The sequence below is a fragment of the Biomphalaria glabrata genome, chromosome 1 (assembly GCF_947242115.1).
Source record: "Biomphalaria glabrata chromosome 1, xgBioGlab47.1, whole genome shotgun sequence".
Lineage (NCBI taxonomy): Eukaryota > Metazoa > Mollusca > Gastropoda > Planorbidae > Biomphalaria > Biomphalaria glabrata.
In genome coordinates, this window is record NC_074711.1 from 65,718,028 (window position 1) to 65,738,804 (window position 20,777).

At 32.7% G+C, this 20,777-nt stretch overlaps 1 protein-coding gene across 16 annotated transcripts in view; it reads left to right on the forward strand.

Moving 5' to 3' along the window:
* Positions 1 to 20,777, forward strand: part of LOC106073711 (protein unc-13 homolog B-like) — a 370,504-nt gene that overhangs the window by 338,905 nt on the left and 10,822 nt on the right. For 15 of the 16 annotated variants that reach the window (XR_008774442.1, XM_056008493.1, XM_056008484.1 and 12 more), the window contains 21 exons: positions 264 to 354; positions 5,558 to 5,632; positions 5,875 to 6,094; positions 6,548 to 6,668; positions 8,857 to 8,963; positions 9,598 to 9,739; positions 10,090 to 10,131; positions 10,253 to 10,380; positions 10,758 to 10,873; positions 11,500 to 11,562; positions 11,689 to 11,789; positions 12,042 to 12,192; positions 12,385 to 12,453; positions 12,564 to 12,653; positions 12,950 to 13,212; positions 15,191 to 15,276; positions 15,647 to 15,773; positions 16,060 to 16,156; positions 18,721 to 18,864; positions 18,984 to 19,061; positions 19,321 to 19,398. Coding sequence is in view for 15 of the 16 variants with exons in the window: in XM_056008493.1 (XP_055864468.1) it covers positions 264 to 354; positions 5,558 to 5,632; positions 5,875 to 6,094; positions 6,548 to 6,668; positions 8,857 to 8,963; positions 9,598 to 9,739; positions 10,090 to 10,131; positions 10,253 to 10,380; positions 10,758 to 10,873; positions 11,500 to 11,562; positions 11,689 to 11,789; positions 12,042 to 12,192; positions 12,385 to 12,453; positions 12,564 to 12,653; positions 12,950 to 13,212; positions 15,191 to 15,276; positions 15,647 to 15,773; positions 16,060 to 16,156; positions 18,721 to 18,864; positions 18,984 to 19,061; positions 19,321 to 19,398 (2,389 nt within the window). In the remaining variant the exon portion in view is untranslated. Of the gene's footprint in view, positions 1 to 263; positions 355 to 5,557; positions 5,633 to 5,874; positions 6,095 to 6,547; positions 6,669 to 7,434; positions 7,542 to 8,856; positions 8,964 to 9,597; positions 9,740 to 10,089; positions 10,132 to 10,252; positions 10,381 to 10,757; positions 10,874 to 11,499; positions 11,563 to 11,688; positions 11,790 to 12,041; positions 12,193 to 12,384; positions 12,454 to 12,563; positions 12,654 to 12,949; positions 13,213 to 15,190; positions 15,277 to 15,646; positions 15,774 to 16,059; positions 16,157 to 18,720; positions 18,865 to 18,983; positions 19,062 to 19,320; positions 19,399 to 20,777 lie in introns of all 16 variants that reach the window. The other variant, XM_056008461.1, reaches the window with a different exon arrangement.

Genomic DNA, 20,777 nt, shown 5'->3' on the forward strand with positions numbered 1-20,777 from the left:
AGTTTCACATTTTTTTGCAATGGCCAAAGTCCCTCTTATTTTGAGCACAATAACTCACGAAGAACTCTATGGTCTCCCCTGTGCCCAAGTCCACTAACCCTTGTCTAGTCAGTTTGCCCTGGACTGACCATAGCCCACTTAGCATTTTTCCCAAACTGACCTATCAATATGACACCAAGACATTTACTGATTCTCATTTCTTTCCCATCAGCCTAAGTCTCTAGTTGCTTACTGATCTACCTAACTTGAAGTTTTCTTTACAGACCACCCCACTATAACCACTTCTACACCAGCATTGACAGCATGCCTGAGATCAAGCCTAGGAGGAAGAGCATTCCATTGGTCAGTGATTTGGTAAGTGATTTGGATGTCCACTAAATGGTGGATAAAATCCCTTATGCTTCTATTTATTGAACACTGTGCCTTCATCAGAATGACATATACATTCTCTGTCTGTTGTCAGTATAGAAGAATCCAAACCATCTATGTACAGATAGGAACTTCATCTTGTTTCATTTCAATCCTCAACTGATTGATCAGGTTTATTTTTAAGAGTTGAAAGTATTTCTTCAAATATAAGATGAGGACATTAAAGAACAAAAGTTTCCTCTCTTGGTTTGAGTTGTTTCCCAGACTCTGAGCTCTGACACTTGTCTCTTTCTGGTTATGTCCCTTGACTTTTGTTGTGTTCAACTGAATGTTACCAAGTGTCTGGTGTCAACTCCCAACACATTGTTGTGTTATCTACAACTCTAACCCTAACCCTCTCTATATAGACTCTCAATGTTCTGTTCTCTGTGTTTGAGAAGCTAACCCTCAGTTCAAATGGTTTTCATTTTGTAAATCACCACTTTTTTGTTTTCATGTGCTGCTAATATTTCCTATCATTATAAAATGAATACTTTAGCTGTAAAAATATTTCTTTTTATTTGGTGGACTTTCAGTTTGCTGCGTAGACTTTTATGACAGCATAAAGTAGATGTGGAGACACTGTATACAGAATTTAAATTAGAAAAAAAAAAACATTTGAATCTTTCAAACAAACAAAATACAAAAATAAATATTTAAAAGGTTTTGAAATTTATCTTTGATTTTTGTTTTAATAAATTTTGTCCAAGAAATGTACATAGTATAAAAATAAACTATAACCTTTATGATACTCTTGAGACATTTTAATGTTTGCCTTACATTATAATTGTAGCCAATAACTAGATCTAGGGTCAAATGGTTTTAGATACTTGCAAGAAAAACAAAGTTCCATCTTTGCACAATGCAAACTTAAGAAAGTAATTTCTACAAATCTAACATTCATTTGAATATTTCCCCGCCCCTCACTGACAGGTCTTAAAGGTATCATTATTTTATACATCTAGTCACTTTTTTAGATGTTTTTTTTTCCTAGTGTTTTATGCAACTTTCTATTTCATTCTTGTAGATACTTTTTTTTACCCATCTATTTATATTTTTCATTGAATGTTCTACGCTAGGATTTTTCACTTAGATTTCTACTTTCTTTTCTAGAGAAATACATGAACTAAATTTGTTGTCTTTTAATGTTAAAAAAAAAAGAAATAGATTTGTAGATTTTTAAAGCATATGATATGGTTAATTCCTGATTGGTTTAGACTTAGTTAGAGCATGTCTGTTAGCAACATCTTGGCCTGCAACCAGAACAAATGTGCATCCAGCAGAATTAAGTTCACATTGGTCAAATATTTAATCAAACAAATGTTCCTTAAGAATTCCCCCCCCCCTCCCCTCCCCCCCTCCCAAAAAAAAAAAGTAAGAAAATCTGTAGTTCTAATGTACATGAATGTTGTGCTTTCAAAATTCTTTCCCTGATTTCCTCCAGTGATTCCATGTACCACAGACATCTGTTTCTTGCACACACCCTCTGGCTAGTTCAACCTCTGCTGATATAAATATATATATAGTTCGTCCATCGTGGTTCAATGATGAACACTTTGTCATCCAGGGGGCTGAGGGCTTTGCAAACTGATATAAATAGGCTCAACATCTTGACAGAGAATCTTTCTGTTAGAAAAAAAAACAACAAAAAATTGATTAATAAATAAAATAAAGCATCAAAAAAAGATGAAGTAAATGTATCAATTTCTTAACTGCAACTGACCAATAATATTTTTGCTTTCAGTCAGGATCCCCATGCCAGGGCCGGTCTTAGGCCACTGCAACCTATGCGGTCGCAGTGTGCCCCGCGCTTTCATAAGTCCCGCACTAATTCTAGGTGTAATTATTAAATTGCAAAATATATACGAAAATTCCTGGAAATCTGAATTCATTAAAATCTCCTAAAAACTCTTTAAAAATCTCCTGAAAAATAGACAAAATTGTCATTTGTGAGTGTCATTCATTGCGGAAAACGCCATCCTATGCGGGATATACGAAAAAAGGCATTGTCAGCTTTCATGTCCTAATAAAATGTAATAATCGGGCAAATTTAAGTTCCAATGTTTTATTTACTTTTATAGTCACTAGCATATAAATATGCCATAGGTTGCAAGGTTCGTAAAGTTAAGTTAATTTTATCGCAATTTTGTACTAAGTAAAGAATGAATTAAATTAAAAGTCGAAATTATTTTCTAATACATGTCAATTTTTACTTATTATCCTTATTCCCACCCAGACTAGGCCCTGCACAGTCAGTTTCGCATAGGGCCCCGCTATTGTTAGGACCAGCCCTGCCCCATGCCTATATCACTAATATTTGTAACCATTGATCCACAACCTTTGCAATGTTTTTCCTGGATTGTTTGTATTATTGTCTGGTTCCATACTGCACTCTAAAGCTTGAATTTAAAATAGTTTAATACCAATTTGTTTAAAAGCTATCACTTGGAACAGTTTTTGTGAAATATACTATAAAAACTTAGTCAAGTCTAGCAGTTCTTTGTGATAACAAATAAGTGGAAAGTCAGCATTATTGTTAAGCAAAAAAAAATAAACTACTCTTATAGAATAAATAATGTTTAAGCATTAGCCAATAAGATTTAAAACAAACAAAAAATATCTTTAGTCTTTCATCTAAGGAGCTTAAAACTTATTTAAAGACTGGTAACAGTTAAAAACTACATCAGTTTCAGTTCACAGAAGTCATGTTTCTTAGACACTATTCCCATTAACTTACTAACTCACCAATGTCGACCCTTCCTCCTAGGAGATATCATTCATGGACAATGTCTTAAAGAGTAAATTAAGAAAAAAAATGTTTGTATGTAATTGTAATGACAAAGGATTTAATTGTTTTAATGAAAATGAAAATATGTTGATTAACAAATCTATATTTATAACTATAGAGAGCATGAGAAACAGACAATTTTAGAGTAAATATTTCTTTGTATTTTACTCTCTGAAATTATTTAATTTGTGCAGAATTTCAATACAATATGATTCAAAGTCACATCATCTCCTACTTTCAGCAGTTAAATGCATTTCTTTTCCTTTATTAGATTATAATATCTCACAGTGTATGGGTAGACCAGCTGGAAGAAATAGATGAGAAAATGTCATTATTTTTTTGTGAGAGGTTTAGAAAGAAAAAAAAAAGTCTGAAGAAAAGCTGAAGATTAGATTTTTTTTTCGAGTCAGCGTTTCATTTTTGTTTCTCATTCCTTGTAAATCTGTCAGGGAAAAAAGTTCTTTTTATCATTTATTAATGATGTGTTACTGTTTTTCTTTTTATGGTTCATAAACATGACATGTCTATACACCTAAAGAAAACAGTGAATCTTAATAGTTTTAAAGTCATTATTAAATGATAGAAATTTTGTAAGTTTTCTACAAAAATGTCACTTGAAGCAGACAAAGTTAATATCTAACGTTGAACTCTAACAAGATTTCTAATCTGTCATTATGTTCTTTTGACAAAATCAATAGTTTCTTGAATTGATCTATACACATAGAAGAAAAGATAATGAAATCAGTCGAACAATATTCCTAGTTCTATGTTCATTTTAATGGCAAGATAACTCCATTTTCCATGTGTGAATAGCTTTGAAAAGCCAAGCAAAACTAAAGAAAAAATGCTTTGTTCACATCCAATATTGCATGTCTGCATGGACATTAGTTCATATTTAGTTTTACAGTAAGGTCAAGAAAATTCTAAAGTGTATTCAGGCTTACCAAATAAAGACCCTAACTCACTAACTTTACTGTAATGTAGCTTCCTCTTAGTGATTCACAACTTGCTAGTATGCAAGTGAAATAGTAATTTTTTTTTTATTTTTTTTTTTGGGGGGGGGGGGGATGAAAAATGACCCAATTTTCAAATTGGCACTGGGGTCCAGAAATAGCTCCTCTAATTTACTAAAAAAAAATTATAGCTGATTTAAAGCCCTCCACAACTTAGTTTCATTGCATTTTTTCAGATCTCCTTGTAATATGTGGCCGGGGCAATTATTATAGTTTAGTTCACTATTCTCATCAGTTTTGACATTAAGATATTTGTATTAGAAAGTTTCTCCAATAGGCTTGTTCTATTTACTTTGTCTAAACAATCACTCTTATTATACTCTTAAGAAATAAATAAGTTTCTTTGCATTTTAAATTTAAAAAAAAATATGGGGCTTGACAATTTTGGGAATCCTTATGTAGTCTGTTTTACTTTTTTTATTAGTTTACAATAGCTAAGTATCTATTAATAGATCACTAGTTGTTTAGTTCTTAAAGATTTTAATCAAAATTTCACAATTAATTTTTTTTGATTTGCTTATTAGCCAAAGTATAATCAGGTTAGGCCATAGGTTATCTAAAGCTTTAATCTTTATTCTTGATAGACCTTCCAAGCACACACACACACAAATGATAAACAAACACTTCTCACTTTAGAACATCAACAAGGTTTCACAGTTTGGTACAATATGTTACAACAGCAATAAGTTCTAAGTATACATAGACATTAAGTTCTCAGAGTTTGATACAATATGTTACAACAGCAATAAGTTCTAAGTATACATAGACATTGAGTTCTCAGAGTTTGGTACAATATGTTACAGTACTTTGTAGTATACATTATAGTATAGTAGGGTACCTACCCATCACTTAGTTTTCATAATTTGGTACTATTGATTCATTCACATTTTACAGTACTCTGGTTATGATGCATAGAGACCATTTGGTTCTCTAAACATAATACAATTATGTTTGAGTGCTTTATCTTGCATGCAGTGACTCTACAAGAAAGAGTTTCACTTGTTTTCCCTCATTAATGATGAATTAATTCTTCATATTGTAATTTCATTCAAATCTTGTTCAATTTTTTGCATGTGACATGTTTTTTTTCCTCATTATCTAAATGATCATTTGATCTAAATATATATTTTTTTTTACATCATATATTAAAAAAAAGAAAACTTTTTGAAATGTTTATTAAGGGCATACCATTGTCTATTTGATGGTTCATCAAAACAATATTGCCTACTTTTAAGTCTATTATGTTTAGATAAATTAAATGCATTTAACTATAACAACTGTTTTTTCTCTTTTCTTTTTAAATACATTTTAATGGCAATTTTTTTTTTGTTTTGTAATTGTCTTCAAGAGTTTGGCAGCTAAAAGAAATGCTGGTGTTTCATCTGCAATGGTTGCTCGTCAATCTCTGAACGATGAAGAACTGGTAAGAGCTTAGATGTCAGTAACGTAAGAGCTTAGATGTCAGTAACGTAAGAGCTTAGATGTCAGTAACGTAAGAGCTTAGATGTCAGTGTTACTGAATTCAGTTGGTGAGACATATGCTTTGATTCAGTCACTTTTTAATTCATGAGCTTAAAAAATGTACCTTGAGACCAGAGGTTATTTCTCTTGACAATTTCTTGTAGGTCTAACAACTAAAAGCTTCAATCATTTTGAATTTTTCAGAAAATGCATGTGTATAAGAAGACATTGCAAGCCCTCATTTATCCAATTTCCTCCACAACACCACACAACTTTGTGGTGTGGTCAGCCACATCCCCTACATATTGCTTTGAGTGTGAAGGCCTATTATGGGGCCTGGCCCGACAAGGTGTGAGGTGTACCGAGTGTGGAGTCAAGTGCCATGAAAAGTGCAAGGACTTACTCAATGCTGACTGCCTTCAGAGTGAGTACATTGTCTCTAAGGTTATATTGAGAGTTGTGCATTCATATCATGTTGAAATGAAATAATTATCTTAATTTATTTGAGCTAAAGTTTTTAAAAAATTACTCCTCCACCTGCATCTAAAATAACATCTTTGAAGCTTTCTCCTTTAATACTGCAAGGTGGCCTGGATTGGAGTTAAGGGCTGGACTGTTGTCTTAAAATCTGAGAATCACATTCCTAGAACAGTTTTTCTTTAAACTCTAACCACACAATGATTGAAAAAGTGAAGGAGGGGGTGTTTCAAAAATAAAAAATGTCTAATTCAAAAACTTGTAAATGATTTAATTTTAAAAGAATAATAATAAAATGTAATATTTATAAAAAGATTATTTTGTTTTGGTACTTGTTTCATTTAGCTTAATCAATGTTCATAGCCATGGACTCACTGGTCACATTGCTATATGATTCCAGGAGCTGCGGAGAAAAGTTCCAAACATGGGGCTGATGACAAGGCCCACAACATTATCATGGCCATGAAAGAGAGGATGAAAATAAGGGAGAAAAATAAACCAGAAATATTTGAGATGATCAGGTACATGGGCTCAATATGTGTAAGCCTAGTTAGGCACTGGTTAGTTTGGGTACCTGTATTCTATCACAGTTGCCAAAGTCTATTTAACGTTGATCTCACAATAAAGCAGATATAATGGCTTCGTTATAGTTACAGCCAAAACTGTTAACTTGTTTTTTTAAGTTATTCTTATGGATATAGAAACAACAGTTTATTTTTCTGTTAATCAGTTGTCTTAGATTTTTCTATTTCATGATGGATTCTTGATAATTTTCTAAATCATGTAGGTACTATATATTACTACTATATATTACTACCGAAACTGCTCAATAATACTGTTATAAGACTATTCTATATTAAGTATGTCCCAAGACGTTTCTAAATTATGCATGTCTACTAATTTTAATTATTTAGCATAGATATAATTTTGTTAATTTTTTTTTAATTTGGGTTATTCATGTTGGCTGGAAATCTTCAAAAATAAATTTCTGACAGATATTCCTTTAATTCAGCTAGAAACAAAATTTGTTTCCATTGAAGACAAAGATTTCATTTATAATCTACGACATTCTTGGTGGAGAAAATGTTTTTACTTAACTTATGATTAAAGAACTTTGAATGAAAACAACTCAAGACCAATTTAATTTATTGTTTGCGACTGGAACTGTTTATACATTTAAATAAGGTGAGGGGGGATTTTTAGATTAGAAATTGTCTACCTTTAGTTAAAGCCAGAACTGCATTGATTTTATCTCTTTGATTTTACCCAAACTAATTTGCTGCTCAGGCAAGTTTTTGGAGTTGACAAAAAGTCTCACTCAGGTCATATGAAAGCTGTTAAACAAAGTGTTCTGGATGGGACATCCAAGTGGTCCGCTAAAATAGCCATTACTGGTGAGCAAACTGTGCACCTTCAGTTTGTGTGTGCAGGCCACCTGCAATGGTGTTTATGTGCACTTTGAACATCTCTGTTCGTTATAATTTGTTTTTATATTCATCGTAGTACTTTGTATATTTATGCACCCCCCACTACAGTTTTACTTTATAATACACTTTTAACTTAGTCATAAAATTATGGATCAACTTTTAAAAATTTGTTTTGCACTTTAAATATGTTTAAACTCTTTGATTTTTTTTTTTTGTTTCATTAAAAGAAAAACGCTTCTATGTTTAAGTTTTTCCTTATTTATTCCAGCAAAATCTAATTGTTTATAATATATATATATATATATATAAGTGTCATTCTACATTTCATTGTAAACAAGTTGACTAAGGAAAGGGATGAAAGCTATCTATACATTTCATTGCCATTTGATATTTTTAACTTTTTTGTCATATTCATTCCATTTTGACCATTCTAAAAATGTATTTTACATTTTGAACAATTGTCAATTAAATGAAATATAAAGAAGCAGTTGACTAAATACATTTTCTATACAATCAGCAATGATTTAGTTGGTGAAAGTTTTTCTCTCAACAAAGTTTTGATCTCACTTTTTAATTCTCAAGTCACAAAACCCCTTTCTAATCCTTAGTTCAATTGATAGATAACTTTTTTGTTTGTTTAGCCAACCATTTAACATCACTATTTCCATGCACTAAGCCTTCAGTTGTTTTTGTTTTTGTCTGCAGTTTGTGTGTTTGTTGGTGCATGAGATTGATTTCAATATTTGCTCCAAAACTACATAAGACTTTCATGTAGACTACATGTATCTTAGGGATGTAACACATGCTTCAAATACAAATTGACAGTTAGGCTTAAAAACAAACAGAAAAAAGTGTCTGTCAATCAATACTCATGTTTTGATTTGGTTTGACTCTTCAATAATTATTGCTTTCGTGCAGTTAGTCAAAATCATTTATTAGTTGGCAGTTATTTTTATATTACTATTGCATAAACAGTTTTATGGGGTTTCTTTTTTCCTAGTAGCTCAATAATACACTTTATAAACTTTACCAAAAGTAGATTAGCTAGGTCAATATTAAGTGTAACACTGCATCTCTCAGATTCATGTCTTTATGTTGTTTTCTGTCCAATAGATATGTGTAGACATGTAACCTATTTGATTAGCATTTGATCTCTGTTTAATGTTGTCACTAGCCTTGACATTCTTCCTAACAAAACACATGTATATATATATTTTTCTCTTTTTTTTGATAGCGTTAAAATATGAGTGTTGTATGTTGTCTGCTGTGTTTTCTTTGCCAGGAGGGTTTTTGGTGTGGACACCATGTCCCATCATGGTCACATGAAGGCTGCCCAGCAGCTGGTGCTTGATGGCACCTCCAAATGGTCAGCTCGCATCTGTATCAAAGGTACTACATACCCTCTACTGGAGATCAAATTAATATCCTACTTAGTTAGACAACTCTTGGCCTTTTTTAAACAATTTTTTGTTATTAAATAATAATTTTAACTGAAAACTTTCAAAGCAAACAAAATGTTATGTTGAAATTACATTTACGCTAGACTTTCTTAGTTTTCTAGAAATGTGTTTCTTTAGTAGATTAGAATTGTGTGTATGTATTATTTATTTACCTATAGTGTACTACTGTATTTAGTAGATCTTCTTGTTAAATGTATTTTTCGGCTTCATATCTTCATGAAGTATATATTATCATTTAGTTGTAGCCCCTTGTCACATTTCTCACAAGGAAATATTATCATTGCATTATAGTTTTCATGTAACATCACTTATAACAAATGGAACTTTTTGTATGCTCTCAGGATTAAATATTTATATATCACTTCAGAACAGTTCTAAAAATATGTTTGCATTACTTCACTACAAATTTGCTGAAGCTCAGTTTGTGCTGCCATTGAAAAATAAAATAAACATTGTTTGCAAATCCAAACAAAATGTTCATAAAATAAGAACCTTTAGAATATGAGACAAATCTAAGATAATTGTTTTGATATCAATCAGCATGTTTTATGTATGTCCTCCAGTGATATCTGCTCAAGGCCTAACTGGCAAAGACAAGACTGGAACCAGTGACCCTTATGTCACAGTTCAAGTTGGGAAGGTCAAAAAAAGAACCAAGACAGTGCCTCAAGACCTCAACCCAGAGTGGAATGAGAAATTTTATTTGTAAGTCAAACCCCCTACCCTGTGTTAAATGATAAATTTATTTTTAAGTCAAAAACTTCTGCCCTGAGTTAAATTACAAATCAAAGGTTTTCTTTTCAGCTGTGCAAGACAAAGACCCTCATGTCTGTTTATTTCTATGGATTAATTAAAACATCAATTTTGTTTGTTTTTATTGTATTATGAATTCCTTTATTATTCTTGGCTCAGCAGCAATTAAGGGGATGACAAACATGTCTCTGTTTGAATTGAAACTATTGAGCTAGTTAAAGGATGCACATAGAAATGTTTTTAACTTTGGAGTTGGTTCTAACAATCATTGAACTCTATTTAGTGTTGTCTTTCTGTTCCAGTGAATGTCACAATTCTTCAGACAGAATCAAAGTTAGAGTTTGGTAAGTAGCTTTATATTTCAAATGTAGAGTCAACATCTTTTTTAACATCTTGAAACATAGCAACTTTTTTTTTCTTAATTCTCTTTTATTTTAATCCTAAGTCTCATCACTCTATCAACAGGGATGAAGACAATGACCTGAAATCCAAATTAAGACAAAAGTTAACTCGAGAGTCTGATGATTTCCTTGGTCAAACAATAATTGAAGTCAGAACATTGTCTGGAGAGATGGATGTTTGGTATAGTTTAGGTCTGTCCTTTTCTGGCCTTGAACTTTGTACAATATCTTGTTTCCTAAACCAAAGAATGAATGTAATACATGTTAGAAGTAGAAAGTGAAAGAGAAATGAAATGCAAAGACCATAATGCAACAGCAATCATCTTATGCCAAACTTGTCATTCTAAGGTAGTGCATAGATTTGTTTAAAAAAAACAAATGAGAATGTGAGGGCTACAGAATGTAAGGTATTTAGGGATCAAATGCTCTTTTCAATATCATAATGCTTAGAGCATTGCAAATTAAAATGCATACCTTTCAGGTTCTAGTTGTTTTATAAAGGTGGATAAGAAAGTTTACTTGAACTGTAATTGACATTCAGACAAATGAAATGTTTGTGTTCCTAATAGAAAAACGTACAGATAAGTCTGCAGTGTCTGGTGCTATACGTCTGCATATAAGTGTAGAGATCAAAGGTGAAGAGAAAGTTGCTCCCTATCATGTACAGTACACGTGTTTACATGAGGTGAGTAGACACAGGGTCAAGAATATTTGGAGGTACTCAATTTAAAACTTTGTTAATACATATAAAGCAAATTCTGATATTTTAATATACATTTTTAGAAAGGTCCCTTATCAGCTCATGAATTATGTCCAAAGTCAATCCAGTTTACTTTGTTATTCATGTTCTCTTGTTTTAATGCATTCATTAAAATAGAATTTAAAAAAACTAATTACTTATTAAGGATATGTAAAATGCTAGTACCCCTTTCAAATAATCTATAGAGCAGATAATGTAAAGGCCATCTTTTTCTGTGGCCTACAGTTGACCAGTGTTGTCATTTGACCAGCACAATGACCAACTACTTTTATTTTTACAAATGTCAGGTAGCCATTAGAGTTGGATGGACTCAGGGGCATCCTTAAAATCTCAAAATTTGAAATCCCAGTCTTCAACGAGATTTGACCCCCAAGACCCCTCAGTTTGGAAGCCAAGCACTTTATCACTCAGCCACCATGCTTCCTTTTATATGCCAACTTTAGGAGAAATCACAATCCTAATAGTTGTCATAAATATTGCATTGATTCCTTTTTATAATATTCAATACCTTTGTGTATATGTTAATACTGGTTTGAATATTTTCTTTTCAGAATCTTTTTCACTATCTGTGTGAGCAAGCTGCAGGAGAAGTGAAACTGCCCAATGCTAAAGGGGTGAGTGTTATCTCAATGTCATGTTTTACTTATTCAATGGATTGCATCATTTAGTTTATCTCTAAATATATCCTAATAATTACCATTGCATCAATCTTGTCATTCCTGTGTTTGAATGTTGCACAGACGGATGAGTCCTGGAAAGTTTACTTTGATGAGCCAGGTCAGGAGATTGTGGATGAGTTTGCCATGAGATACGGCATAGAATCAATCTACCAGGCAATGACGTGAGTTCCTGTTGATGTAGTTTCTTTTTGAAATACAATTATTGTCGTGAAAAATGAATTGAAAAGCAACTTTATTATGTTAACATTTATTTCATTTGATCAAAGCCTCTGTAGTTTTTTTTTTTTCTTTAATATTTTTCAAATATCATGTATAAATGTAACATCAGTAAATAAATGTTCTCTGTTGGTTATTTCTTGCCTTTGTTTTTTCTTAATAGTAGTATATTATTTATGTGTGCCCCCTCCCCTCAGACATTTCTCCTGTCTGTCCTGCAAATACATGTGTGCTGGGGTACCAGCCTTGATGAGCACACTTCTGGCCAACATCAATGCCTTCTATGCTCACACAGCAGCAACTACTGCAGTCTCTGCTAGTGACAGATTTGCAGCTTCCAATTTTGGGGTTTGTGCTTTGTTTGTTTTTTTAAAGTAATTTTCTACTATCTTAAATCAATTCACAAAAAAAAGTTACAAACATTTTTGGAATGGGACACTTTTTGTTGTATGGTGCATAATTTTTAAAAGTTAAATGCCATTTTATAAAGCTAGACATAATTGTATTAAGCTAAACCCATATATCTTTTCCCAATTGCAGAAAGAAAAATTTGTCAAACTATTAGATCAACTTCATAATTCATTACGTATAGATCTCTCTATGTATAGGGTAAGTGATGTTAGTGTTATTAACAGATGAAACTTAAGTTGATTTCATTAGCATACTTACAGAAGCATGTTTTCTTTTCTTTTACAAGATCTGATTTTTTTTTTCATCAGAACAATTTTCCAGCCTCAGATCCTGGCAGAATGAAAGATTTGAAGTCCACTGTAGATTTATTAACTAGTATAACATTTTTCAGAATGAAGGTAAGTAATATTTAATGGATGTACTAATCAGTACTTACATGTCTGGTCAGAGATAATGATCTAGAACAAGAGAGTTTTCTTTCCTTTCTGTGCAAACTTTCCTTGTACCTGGAGAGATTTTGCACTGACCTATTTTCTTAGGTGTTAGTCTTGCTTTTATAATCCTTCAGAGTAGAAATCTTACTTTCAAGCAATAGATATTAGAATTGAAAAATCACATGAAAAGAAATTGCAAACATATGTTGTTATTTTATCATTGATTCATTTCATGCTAATACATAGTTTTTGTAACGTAGGTACAAGAATTGACCAGCCCACCAAGAGCAGGCACTGTTGTCAAGGACTGTGTCATTGCTTGCATCAAGTCTACGTACAAATTTCTCTTTGACAACTGCTCAGAGCTGTACAACAGAGAGTTTCAGACAGACCCCAACGAACAAATGGCCGCTGACCAGGAGGGCCCCAGTGGAAAGAGTCTACATTTTTGGCATAAACTGATAGCATTGATAGTGTCTGTTATAGAAGAAGATAGAAATAGTTATACCACAGTGCTGAATCAGTAAGTATAGTTATAGAGGAAGTTAGTAAGTTATATTACAATAATAAATCATTAAGTATAGAGTTACCTACATTGTATAATAGTTTTTTATTGGGTAATTCATCATTTGAAACAGCTAACCACACCAACTTCATTTTATTTTTATAGCATACTGGGTTTTGGTTTTACACACATTGAAATACTGCAGTTCAAGCTATTCTGAGTGTCTTGTTCATAATTGTGTTAACTACTAAAGACATAACATAATACATAATGATAATGAAACTAAAGCAAACATCCTAAACAAATACTTTGCATCAGCATTCTCAGCCCCAGGAGACAAAGACATATTACTGAATTTGAACCAAGTAGACAACATAGAAGATATAGTAGTACAAGAAAATGGAATTCAAAAAATATTAGCCAACACCAAACCAAATAAAGTGTCTGGACCTGATGGTATTCCAGCTAGATTACTCAAAGAACTAAGCAATGAGCTAGCCCCAGTGTTCAAAATACTCTTTCAGGCTTCACTTAACCAGGGCAGAGTACCAAAGGACTGGAAAGAAGCTAATGTCACCCCCCTATTTAAAAAAGGAGAAAAATCTGACCCAGGAAACTACAGACCAGTATCACTTACCAGCATCACATGTAAAATCCTAGAACACATAATATGTAGAAACATCATAAACCACTTAGACAAACATAATGTCCTCACTCCATACCAACATGGCTTTAGGAAATATAGATGATGTGAAACACAACTAATAGGACTAATTGATGATTTTTCAAAAGGTTTAGATAATAGTGAACAAATAGATGCTATCTTACTAGATTTTTCCAAGGCTTTTGACAAAGTTCACCACCATAGTTTGCTTAAAAAATTAAAATATTTCGGCATTAATGGTCCACTGCATCAGTGGATTAAACATTTTCTGATAGGGAGAGAACAAACTGTAATAATAAATGGCTCTAAATCAACACCGATAACAGTAAACTCAGGTGTACCTCAAGGAACAGTCTTGGGTCCACTACTATTTTTAATTTACATAAATGATTTACCAAATTGCATTACTTCAGGAACAAAAGTCAGATTATTTGCAGACAATTGTATAATATATAGAACAATAAAAACAACACAAGACACAGATATTTTACAAAGAGAATTAGATGAATTACAGAAATGGGAATCAAATTGGAGCATGTCTTTCCACCCAGAAAAATGTCAGTTAAGAGTAACAAAAAAAATAAAAGAAATTAATTCCACTTATCTTATTCATGGCAAACCAGTAACACAGACTAAAAACGCAAAATACCTAGGTGTTATAATAAATGAAAAACTGTCATGGAATCCACATATTGATGAAACTACAAAAATATCAAACAAAGCATTAGGATTTATTAAAAGAAATTTCTATAAATCAAATAAGAACATAAAACTAAAATGTTATTTAACCTTGGTTAGGCCAATAATAGAATATGCATTCTCCATTTGGGACCCCTCAACTCAAGAAAACATTAAGAAACTGGAACAGACACAAAATAGAGCAGTGAGATTCATAACAAACGAATATTCACATTTGACTAGAGTAACACCTTTAGTAAAATCACTAAATTTAGAAAGCCTTCAGGACAGAAGGCTCAAAAGTAAAGTAGCAATCATACATAAAACACTAAACCACAATCTTCAAATACAAAAACAAAGTTTAATAAAATACTCTGAAAGACACAAAGATAAAGGCACATTCCTCGTCCCATATGCTAAATTTGTACAAATACTCCTTCTTCCCTAGTGCTATTAGAGCATGGAATGGGTTGCCTGAGCTAGCCAGGAAAACCAGTGACTTGGCAGAATTTAAGTCATTGGTTAATATGCATAACTAAATGCATGACGCGTAGGACGTAATCATCTTCTTTTTTGAAGTAATGTCTGTATTATACAAGATAAGAAGATAAGATAAGATTTTATCGTTATATGTCAATTTTTGTAACATTCTAGATTCCCACAAGAGTTGGTAGTTGGTCAAGTCAGTGCCTACATGATGTGGGATCAGTTCTCTCAAGATTTATGTATAGCATTGCAGCGTAAGTTAACCACCAAGACTAATCATGTGAATAAATGGATTGTGTCCTAGAACTAAGAAGAAAAAAAAAAAAGAAACTTAACTTTTTCTAAAACTTTTGATGTTGAGATTCTTAATATCTAATGCATAAGTAACAACAAAATATATTCTTTTCATAAACATACAAGCTACTAGGATTAGATATGGACACTAATATTATAAGTAGTAAATGAATTGTACTAATTATATTTTTGTATCATTATCATTATTACAATTTTACTTTAAAATATTACAAATCTCCATGCACATGTTCAGTCCAATATTTGTTCTGAATAGTGTTGAATGGGCATCTCATTGGAAGAAGTGTTTAGAAAGTAAACTTGGTGTTTCAGAACACGAAGAAGAAAGAACTTGTAAAAGCTCAGAGTATATGAATCTCCACTTTAAAGTCAAGTGGCTTTACACCAAATATATTGCCGATGTGCCTCAATATCGTGGATCAGTTCCAGAATATCCACGGTGAGTCATGTGTATTGTCTACAATAATTCTTTTGGCATAGTACTTTACAATATATTTAAAGGACATAAAACATTTAAAATCGTATACATTTCTCAGCTAAAAATCAATCTTCATTTAACATTGAGTGGTGGAGGTAAAAACATTTTACAGGCTCTGCTATTGTTATTAAAGTTAACATTGTGTGTTTATGGAGATATCAATTGCCCTGGTAATGTGATGAAGTATGGAACCATCTATAAAACAGTTCACACACCTTTGTAAACTATGAATGTTTGTCTGTTTCAGTTGGTTTGAACCATTTGTTATGCAATGGTTAAATGAAAACGATGATGTGTCTATGGATTACCTCCATGCTGCTTATGACAGAGACAGAAAAGATGGAGTGAGTATATTCTCTTGACAACTAAAAACTGATCAAAGTCTATCTTAGAGGACCTAAACCAGTGTTTCTCAAACTGTGTGCCGCGGCACACTAGTGTGCCGCCGAAGATTTGCTGGTGTGCCGTGGGAGTTTTCAGAACGCCACCCGTGCAGCGTTACACAGGTCTGCCTACTATTAAATTTTTATTTTACGTTGCGATGGCACTCTCACTTACAACGACCAGTAATAGAAGTGGATCGCTCCATAGTGACGGAAAGGGCTGTTAGCTCTTCAAGTTATGGAGTTGTCCACTATACATAATATATTATTATAATGACTCAAATGTTGGCCGCCTTAGCAGACGCACAGCACTGACAGCAGTTCTTGAATTGGTAACGATAATAATAAGCGATGTGTTTCATGCAAATTGTTTAGATGTATGCTAATAATAACAAATTATCAATAAGCATTATTCATTTTTATCCATGGAGAAATACGTTAGCAAGAATGAAACTGCGAAAGCGTTAAATGAAAAGCATGGAACCAAACGAAGGTACATAGAAGATTACATTGGATATGGTTTCATATCTTCGGGACCTGAAGAATCTCCATTGCCATTCTGTCTGATCTGCAATGCAACTCTGTCGAATGAGGCGCTTGTTCCAAGCAAATTGAACTGGAAACAAAACATCCAGCTGTAAAAGCACAACCGAAGGAATACTTTGAAAACATCAGGGCTCAACAAAATAAACAAGCTAAAAACTTACGAACTACCTAAAGCTGCCAGAAAAGGGATTAATTGCAAGTTTTAAGGTTGCTCAGTTATTAGCAAAACGCAAGAAAGCACACACATAGGCTGAATTAGTCATTGCACCAGCTTTAGCAATAGTTGTTGAAACTATCCTTGGACCCGATGCCGCCGAAAAAAGTTTAAAAAGTTCCTTTGTCAAATGATACTATCTCGCGCAGAATTGAAGACTTATATCGACAGATTTACAATATCAAATCTGCGAACACTTAGACGTGACTGACGATGAAGTGTCTCTGCTGTGGTCTCTTCAAGCTCATGAATCCACTAACGTTAGCGGCAAAGCCCAGCTGCTAGCTTTTATTCGGTTCATAAATGATGAAAAATGTGTCAACGAATTCTTATTTTGCAAAGACTACCACCAAAGGCGAAAATATTTTTAAAGTGGTGAACGAAAGCATTTTGCTATTCAATCTACAGTGGAGAAACTGTGTCAGCGTTTGCACCTATGGCTGTCCTTCCATGCAGGGAAATAGAAAGGGATTCGTCACTCTTGTGCGTCAAGAAAATCAAAATATATTAGTTGTTCACTCCATGATCCACAGAGAAGCTCTTGCCTTCAAATCTTTGCCGAAAGATTTGATGTCTGTTCTGGATCAAGTGATTGAATATGTAAACTTCATCAAATCTCTACCGCTTGCATCCCGACATTTCTCAGAGCTTTGTGAAGCAAAGGATTCAGACTACAAATGCCTCCTGTATCACACCAACGTTCGTTGGCTCTCCAGGGGAAAAAGTGTTAAAGCGTGTCGTCCAACTCAAGGCTGAGCTGATTTCATTCTTGGAGACTGAAAAAAAAGACATTGGATTTTCTATTCATGACGAGAACTGGTGGGTTAAGGTGACATTTCTCTCTGATTTATTTGACAAATTAAATTCAGTGAATTTAAGTCTTCAAGGACCATCGGAAACCATCATCACTGCATCCTCAAAACTGAAGTCATTTGGTGAAAAAATTGTCTTTGTGGCAAAGTAAGATCTTGAAAGGTGTCTTCGCTTCCCCTACTTACAATGAATGTGCTTCAACTAAAGAAATCACCCCAGAAATTCTGGACACTTTGACACACCTGCAGTCAGAATTGCAGCATTATTTCCCAACAGTTTGGAAACAATGAAGCTACAAATCTTACAACTGAAGAAGAAGAGCAGCTCATTGATTTAAAAAACGATGCAGTTCTTAAATCAAGTTTTGCCGAGAAAAGCCTGGATATGTTTTGGATTTCAATTAACACGTTATATCCTGCAATCAGTTTAAAAGCAATCAAAATAATTCTTCCATTTGCATCTTCATGGTTTTGTGAGTTTGGATTTCCAGCACTGACTGAAATCAAGTCTAAGAAAAGAGAGAGACTTCTTGCAATAGACAATGAAATGCGAGTTTGTTTGTCGACTTTGGAGCCTCGACTAGATCGCATTTGCTCTCAAAAACAGGTACACCCTTAACATTAAATGTAATACTTAAAAACAGGTCAAATCTTTTTTTTCTTTTTATTATAAAACAACTATTGCTCTTCGTGGTGTGCCGCGAAATTTTTGTAGTTTTTTTAGTGTGCCGGCAGACAAAAAAGTTTGAGAAACACTGACCTAAACACTAAGAAACATAATCTAAGCAATCAGACTCATTGTTTCTTTTCTTTCAATGTACTTTACATAAACAGTTATTTGAAGTTCATTTATTTTTGAGAAGTCCAACAAGTCTTGTCTTATAAGTAGTTCTCCATGAATAAATTTTTTTATATTTTTATTTCAACTGTTTTATTTCTTTTCTGTTTTCCAGTTCCAAAAAAGTTCTGAACATGCCCTGTTTTCTACTTCGGTTGTGGATGTATTTACTCAACTGAATCAATGTTTTGATGTTATTAAAAAACTTGAATGTCCTGACCCAGAGGTGGTGAAAAATTACATGAAGCGTTTTGCTAAAGTAAGTTTTTCTTTTTCTTAAGTGTGGATTTCTTTTAGATTAAACCTTTTTATTTGATTGAAGAGTGTTAAATTGCATAACTTTTTTTTTAAATATGAGTATATTTTTGTTCTGTGCAGACTGTGAATAAAGTACTTATAGCTTACTCAGATATTGTCAGGAGAGACTTTGAAAAATACACAAGTCGCCAAAAAGTTGTAAGTTATTGTATTTCTTTAAAAAATTGTTTATTTAGTTATTTCACTGATAATAAAATGAACAATATGGACTTTAAAAAAAAAAGTTATTATATGACTGGGAAACATTATTTAGTAGTACGAAGAACCACAATGACCTGCATTACATATAGTTTCATCAAAATGACAAATTGTAATTGTAACTTTTATCATAGATTTTGTCCGGCTTCAGTAGTGTGTTTATTTATAAAATAATAAGACAAATAATATTTCTCTGCAGGCTTGTATTATGATGAACAACATTCAACAGCTGCGGGTTCAGCTCGAGAAAGTATTTGAGTCGATGGGTGGAGAAAAGGTAAGTTGGGCCCTTTACAATTTGCTTACCAAAAGGGTAAAGGTGTTGACGATGCCATCCTAAATATTTTAAATTGTGTCTACAAACATCTGGACTTACTTATGTAAGATTGTTCTTTATTGATTTCTCATCAGCTTTTAATACCATACATTTTCATTTACTTATTGAAAAAATGAAAGTGTTGAAGATTAGTCCATATATATAATACTATGGGCTGATGAATTTTTGACCCAGAGACCTCCGAGGGTTAGGGTAAACAATGTAATATCAAATGCACGCATAGTTAACACAGGGGCACACCAGAGGGCTGTGACATCGTTCATTTTGTACACCAATGATTTTCAATCCGATAGTCCTTTTTGCTCATTCACAAAATTCGCTGATGATGCAGCTCTTCTTGCCCTGCTCTCAGAGAGCTCAGATGTAAATGAGTATTTCAGAGAAATAGAACACATTGAAAAATATTGAAATATAATTTTTTATTATTAAATGTAAAACAAAAACAAAGAAATGATAATCGATTTTCGGAGTGAAAAGAAGGAAAATGATATTGTTTTTGTTGCTGGAGACACTATTGAAATAGTGCAAACTTTTAAATACCTTGATAATCTAAATTTTACTGCAAATACTGATTATATCAGCAAAAATGGGCAGCAAAGATTATGATTACTGAGAAAACTGTCCACCTTTAATGTTAGAAAAAAGGCCTTGGCTATGTTTTATCATGCTTAAATCTGCAATATTTTAAGTTTCAATATCACTGCTTGGTATGGCAATCTGAGCATTAAAAATAAAAGTAAACTTCATAAAATCCTTAATGCTGCTGGTAAAATCATTGGCAAAAAACAAACCCCACTTGGGCAGTTGTTTGAGACAAACATCCTTAAAAAAGCTAAAAAGATTCTAGAAATAAAAAAACACCCTTTGGGTCAGGATTGTGTGATTTTACCATCACAAAAGAGATACAAGACACCGATAGCAAAGACAAACAGACACAAACACTCTTTTGTTCCCCTGGCAATCAAATCGTTAAATAGAAACAATCCGATATAAACTATTCACATGTTAATTATGAGTGAGTCTTGTGTGAATGTACATTTTGGTTTTTTATAGTTGTAATGTTTTGTCTGGTGTAATGCACAAATTGTAAGACAAATTTCCTTACAGACAATAAAGATTATTATTATTATTATTTAAAACTTAAATGTCATGTTTACACTCCCCATTGATCTCAGACAGACAACATGCTACACTACATTCAAGAAGAACATTAAGACCTACCTGTTTAAAACTTTTTTACATTAGTTTGTCATTTTAGTTCTCATGCTTATGTTTGTAATGTTATCACAGCACCTTGAGCCTACATTTTGTTTGTTAAC